The sequence below is a fragment of the Oncorhynchus mykiss genome, chromosome 6 (genome assembly GCF_013265735.2).
Source record: "Oncorhynchus mykiss isolate Arlee chromosome 6, USDA_OmykA_1.1, whole genome shotgun sequence".
Lineage (NCBI taxonomy): Eukaryota > Metazoa > Chordata > Actinopteri > Salmoniformes > Salmonidae > Oncorhynchus > Oncorhynchus mykiss.
The window spans coordinates 42,243,355-42,250,163 of NC_048570.1; the positions used below are offsets into that span (position 1 = coordinate 42,243,355).

General features: G+C 41.5%; 1 protein-coding gene across 1 annotated transcript; it reads left to right on the forward strand.

Moving 5' to 3' along the window:
* Positions 1-1,150: 1,150 nt before the first annotated feature.
* Positions 1,151-5,912, forward strand: LOC110525988 (alpha-(1,3)-fucosyltransferase 7). The gene is made up of 2 exons (XM_021606542.2): positions 1,151-1,407; positions 2,746-5,912. Exon 2 carries the CDS (start codon positions 2,869-2,871, stop codon positions 3,913-3,915), a length of 1,047 nt encoding a protein of 348 aa, XP_021462217.1. The 5' UTR covers positions 1,151-1,407; positions 2,746-2,868; the 3' UTR covers positions 3,916-5,912.
* Positions 5,913-6,809: the final 897 nt, after the last annotated feature.

Genomic DNA, 6,809 nt, shown 5'->3' on the forward strand with positions numbered 1-6,809 from the left:
GAGGAACTCTGGAGTTGTGTCAGAGTGACCATCGGGTTCTTGGTCACCTCCCTGACCAAGGCCCTTCTCTAGGAAGACTCTTGGTGGTTCCAAACTTCTTCCATTTAGGAATGATGGAGGCCACTATGTTCTTGGGGACCTTCAATGCTGCAGACATTTTTTGGTGCTTTTCCCCAGATCTGTGCCTCGACACAATCCTGTCTCGGAGCTCTACTGACAATTCCTTTGATCTCATGGCTTGGTTTTTGCTCTGACATGCACTGTCAACTGTGGGACCTTATATAGACAGGTGTGTGCTTTTCCAAACTATGTCCAATCAATTTAATTTACCACAGGTGGACTCTAATCAAGTTGTAGAAACATCTCAAGGATGAACAGTGGAAACAGGAAGCACATGAGCTCGATTTCGAGTCTCATAGCAAAGGGTCTGAATTCTTATGTAAATAATTTACACCGTGTGTAAATTTGCAGAGGATTTTTATTTATTTAAACATTTTAGAATAAGGCTGTAACGTAACAAAGTGTGGAAAAAGTCAAGGCGTCTGAATACTTTCCGAATGCACTGTAAGATTCAGAAGTAAATTGCTGGCAAGCCAACTGCAAGAAGTGGCATTGGCCACATAAAACCGTTATTCTGTGGTCATGGTGTGGTACCTCTTTCCTCTCCATTTTTCAACAATGACGAGAAAACATTGTGGTTAAGTAATTTGAAAGTCACACCCTTGGTGCCTACGGATGACCTCAACTGAAGTGATTGTTCTGAGCATACAGCTTAGATTATTAATGGGGAAAAGTGATCTAACAATGCTCAAATACAGTAAAAAAGAAAAGAAAAGGGAAGTTCGAACATATGAAATGAATTCCGAGCAGAAAACCGATTAGGATCTACTGATTAGGATCTAGTAGAAAGTCCGGGTTGACCAAAAACTCGTCCAATGATTGAAATACGCTTATTTTGGGCTATTTCAATATTGTGATAGATTTTTGGTCTCATAAATTAGCCTATCTATGGCTAAAATGTCAATAATAATGAAGAAAGTCACACACACTAAATATGCTCCCAACAATTGAATGAGTCCATATAAAATGTAAATAATGAGAGTAAAATGTATGTATTCTTAGAGTAAATACAAGAGTGCCCTACCAACGCTCAGCTGTACTATCCAAATGACTGTCAGAAAGTCACAACCAAGGGTGTGGTCTGTGGTAAGTGCATGTTGAGAGAGAACAGAAAGATGATGCGGTGAAAAGGGAGCAAAAAAAAGGGGTAAAAACAGGATTTCCTACACACTGGTATGTGCCGCTGCCTACGTTACTATATAATCTCACAGGAGAAAAGTCATCTTCAGTGAGTCTTACCTCCACAGGACAGCAAACGCTGACAGACGCCCTTCGGACCTCACCCAGGTGAGTACAATTGAGCCTCGGTGTCGGGACACATCTCTATTTGCCAAATCAAATCAAATCCAGTTTTATTGGTCACATACACATGGTTAGCAGAGGTTAATGCGAGTGTAGCGAAATGCCTGTGCTTCTAGTTCCGACAGTGCAGTAATATCTAACACGTATTCTAACAATGCCAGCGCTATTAAAAGGGTTCTATGGAATGGGATGCTCATCTGGGTACATTTTTAAAAAGAACCGCTGATGACATGGCTTACTACCAGGGAGAACACTAAATAAAAGAGTATCTATGCATTAGATCAAATGTTTGTTGTTGCGGCCTTTTTGGGACATCTCTGTGATGTGTCGTTATGCACGCTGAATGCAATGGTTCTGAATGCTACACTCTTAGAAAAAAAGGTGCTATCTCAAACCTTAAATGGTTCTTTGGCTGTCCCCATAGGAGAACGCTTTGAATAACCCTTTTTGGTTCCAGGTAGAACCCTTTTGGGTTCCATGTAGAACCCTCTCCACAGAGGGATGTACATAAAACCCAAAGGGGTTCTATGTGGAACCCAAAAGGGTTTTCCCTGGAACCAAAATGTGTTCTCCTACGGGGACAGCTGAATAACCCTTTTGGAATGATTTTTTCTAAGAGTGTAGGGGTCTGGGAAGGCAGGAGAATAAGGTTCTTGTTATGCACAGCATGATACATTGTATCTCATTACATAGCCACACACAGCAGGAGGCCATTCAGGCTTCCACATTATATTTCACGCCGCATGAATCAGCACAAATCAAGAGCACTTCAACAAGTACCATCTGAAACCATTTCTGTTCCTCTGACTGTCATTTCATCTCCTTTGAAACTATATGGAAGAGGCAGAAAATGTGTGTTTAATGTACATGGGCTATGTGAAAAAAAAGAGAGATAATTCCCATTTGTAGTGATATATGAATATTTTCTGATTACTTGAATCAATTAACCAATCCTCAGATATTGTATATTCCATCTTCGGTAAGGCTAATAATTTGCTGTACTTAATGTATTTAACTGCTACAGTGATTGTGAAATACTGATGGTAAGTGTGATTTTTATCTTAAAAATAGAAAGAAATGAGAGGAAGTGGTATTGCAGAGGTGAAAGTGGAGTTGATGCAGTTTCCTGAAGTTGACTATTTAAAAGTGACTATTTTCTTCTGCCATATGGTTCATGTCTGTATTCATAAGGAACTCCAAGAGCTTCTTCCAACCCTATTCTTTAAAGACCAAAATCAGACTTAGAAAAGGTATGCTTTTCCTAAGCGTTTTGATTGGGCTCTTGAATCTATTGCATACTAATTTATCTTATTGTCTTACCAGGGAGGAAATATTACACTATTTGAGTAACAATCCCGGGGAGATTGTGTGATTCTGGACAAAACGAAAGTACGCCGCAATTCCACCAGTCAGTCTGTTGCCTGCCTGTCATCCCCTGGGTCAGAGATGACTGCCTCCAAGCCCCTGTTCCTCTCAGCCATTATGATCCTCAGCATCTCCTCTTATGTGCTCCACCAGAGGCTCCTACTGCTGGCTCAGACAGGGATCGCTCATCAACACGAACCCAGGAACCTCACCATCCTGCTGTGGCACTGGCCCTTCGGCCGTCCCTACAGCCTGGAGGGAGATGTGTGCAGCGACGAGTACGCTATCCCAGACTGCCTCCTCAGTGACAACACCTCCCTGTTCCCCCAGGCAGACGTGGTGGTCTTCCACCACCATGAGCTGAAGACGGGCCGCTCTGTCCTGCCTCTCCACCTCCCCCGGTCAGTCTCCCAGCGCTGGCTCTGGTTGTCCCTTGAGCCCCCGGTGCACAATGGCAACCTGACCCAGTACAACGGACTGTTCAACTGGACCATGAGCTACCGAGGCGACGCTGACATATCCATGCCCTATGGGAAGATAGTTCCGGTTCCACATAACGGTATCAGTAACGGCAGCAGCTATGTGATCCCCAAGAAGGGGGCTTGTCTGGCCAGCTGGGTGGTCAGCAACTACAGGCCGGACCATGCCAGGAGTCAAGTCTACCAGAGCCTGAGGAAGTACATTCCCATAGAGGTGTATGGACACTGGTCAAAGAGGCCACTGACCGACCAAAGTCTGATACCCACCATTGGCCACTGTAACTTCTACCTGGCTTTTGAAAACTCAGTGGCATTGGACTACATAACTGAGAAGTTGTGGAGGAATGCCTACCAAGCAGGGGCAGTACCTGTGGTTCTGGGGCCCACTCGGGCTAACTATGAGGCCCTTGTGCCACCAGGCTCGTTCATCCATGTCAGTGACTTCAATAGCACAGAGGGGCTGGCTGTCTTCCTACAGCAGTTGGCCACAGACAGAGGACGCTACGAGGGTTACTTCAAGTGGCGTCAGACACATAGAATCAAGATGTACACAGACTGGAGAGAGAGGCTCTGTAATATCTGTGTCAACTATCAAAGACTACCAGGTAACAAGGTGTACTACGATCTGGAGGCATGGGCCAGTAGATAACATCATAGATGCTTTTGCTACTGTAGGTTGTTTTGTACTACAACATGTTCAAGAACTTGTACAGTAGCCTGTTTTTTCCCCCATACAAAACAGCAGTCTGCAGTGAAACTTGAAATGCATTCAGTGCTTCTGCACCTGCATTGCTTGCTGTTTGGGGTTTTAGGCTGGGTTTCTGTACAGCACTTTGAGATATCAGCTGATGTAAGAAGGGCTACATAAATACATTTGATTTGATTTGGTTCAGTTCTGGTGGTGAGCCACTTTCACATCAGCTTGATGACATTACAACATTGACTTTTGTTCCTTAATTCAGAAACACCACAGGAAAATCACAACTTCTGTAAAAGAGGGAAGTCATTCCTCTAACACCCATCTTTCTGACACAATACATTTTTAGTTCATATGTTAGATGCTTTGATTTATTATTAGTAGTAGTATGTATTTTTTTCTGTATTTAATCAGGTTGACAAATGTGGGTGGGCAAGTGGGAGGGATAGGGAAGGCTCAGGGGACAAACAAGGGATTTTCGGGTTTCGGAGCGGTTTCACTTTTGTAAAAATGTATGCTTTAAAACTTCCCATGATGCAATTGTAATGGCACAAGACAATGTCTTTCCCGGCAGTAATATTGAATCTATGAAAGCTTACCCTCAATATTATTGTCGGGAAAGACAACATTGTCTTGTGCCATTACAATTGCACCATGGTCTAGCTAGCCGACACGGTTGTGTCATTTCCTTATTTCCATCATTTTCTTTTTCGTCCTTTTTTATTGAAGTTTTTTTTTATTGAAGTTTTAAGTATACAGTATAGTTCATACCCTTTCTTTAGGCATAATGACTAATGCAAGTAAGTTGCCAACCTTAGCATGACTTACTCGACTTAAGCCCTTGGCTCTTATGGGGAGAATAAGGCAGTTGATGAATGTCCTCCATCACACTTGGTTCAAGGTTTTTCCAGATCACACCAATTGAGGCCGTTCTCTCTCCTCCCAAGTCCTTCTGGGTCAACCCCTGTTTCTTTTCCCCTGAAAAAGAATAGTAAACCATAAACAAAATCCCTGTGCCAACACTCACGCAATCCCTCTCAGAGAGATTACTGTGCATTAAAAGTGCTGCATGTCACTCAATTCAAACGACCTCCTCTGTAACCTGATGTAACTGTATGACCAATAGTGATGCATATTATTGGATTTCTAGTTCCAATGAAAGTTACACACACCAACGTTGCATCTCAAATGGTACCCTATTCCCTACATAGTGTAATGTATAGGGAATAGTGTGCCATTTGGGATACACACTTAGTTTCCGGAGATGTTGCTTTATAATCTCTATATCTATGGATTCAGGGAACAATAATTGACCACTATGCACATATAGCTCTGGCCACCAGATGTCATGATTGCCTAAAAACTGAATGACATATGGAAACAAGAAAGATATGCTTTTTACATTTCTTCAGTGGTGTAAAGTACTTTACTATTTATATTTTCAAAATGGTTTACTTTTACTTCACTACATTCCTAAAGAAATGTACTTTTTACTCCATACACTTTACCCGACACCCAAAAAGACACCCAAAAAGAAAAAATATATACTGTCAAGGTGGTGTGTAAACAAAACTGCTTAAAAATTTGGCAAGATAAGAAGTTGGGGTATGGGGGAGACAAAATACTGATACCTACTTGAATGCTTAGAAGGACAAGAAAGTGATCCAGTTCACGCACTTATCAAGAGAACATCCCTGGCTATCCCTACTGCCTCTGATCTGGCGACTCACTAAACACAAATGCTTTCCTCTCAAAATATCAACATTTCCTGTCTTTTTCTCCTCACTTTGAAAACATCTACAGTCCTATTGATCTGGTTGGTTACTGATCTGATTGGTTACTAATAATATCATTTAAAATCCCTCAAATTGTGTCCCATATGTGTTTAGAGTGTTGGAGTGTGCCCCTGGCTATCCGTAAATTTTAAAAACAAGAAAATTGTGCTGTCTGCTTTGCTTATGTATAATACTGAAGTATATTTTGATACTTAAGTATATTTTAGCAATTACATTTACTTTTGATACTTAAGTACATTCAAAACCAAATACTTTTAGACTTTTACTCAAGTAGTATTTTACTGGGTGACTTTCTCTTTAGCTTGAGTCATTTTCAATTTCAATTTCAAAAAAGGTATCTTTACTTTTACTCAAGGATGACAATTGGGTACTTTTTCCACCACTGGATTTCTTGAGTTTAGAATAAATCATGAATTGTTTTATAGGCTAATAACATACAGTACCAGTCAAACATTTGGACACACCTACTCAATCCAGGGTGTTTCTTTATTTTTACTATTTTCTACATTGTAGAATAATAGTGAAGACATCAAAATTATGAAATAACACACATGGAATCATGCAGTAACCAAAAAAGTGTTAAACAAATCCAATTACTGTATATTCTATATTCTATATTTGAGATTCCATCTTCACCTGGAATGCTTCTCCAACAGTCTTGAAGGAGTTCCCACTTATGCTGAGCACTTTTGGTCTGCTTTTCCTTCACTCTGCGGTCCAACTCATCCCAAGTCATCTCAATTGGGTTGAGATCGGGTGATTGTGGAGGCCAGGTCATCTGATGCACTTTCCCTTTTGGTAAAATAGCCCTTACACAGCCTGGAGGTGTTGGGTCATATTCCTGTTGAAAAACAAACGATAGTCCCACTAAGCGCAAAAAATCACAGTGTCACCAGCAAAGCACCCCCCCACCATCACACCTCCTCCATGCTTCACAGTGGGAACCACACATGCAGAGATCATCCATTTACCTACTCTGTGTCTCACAAAGACATTTGGACTCATCAGACCAAAGGACAGATTTCACCGGTCTAATGTCCATTGCTCGTG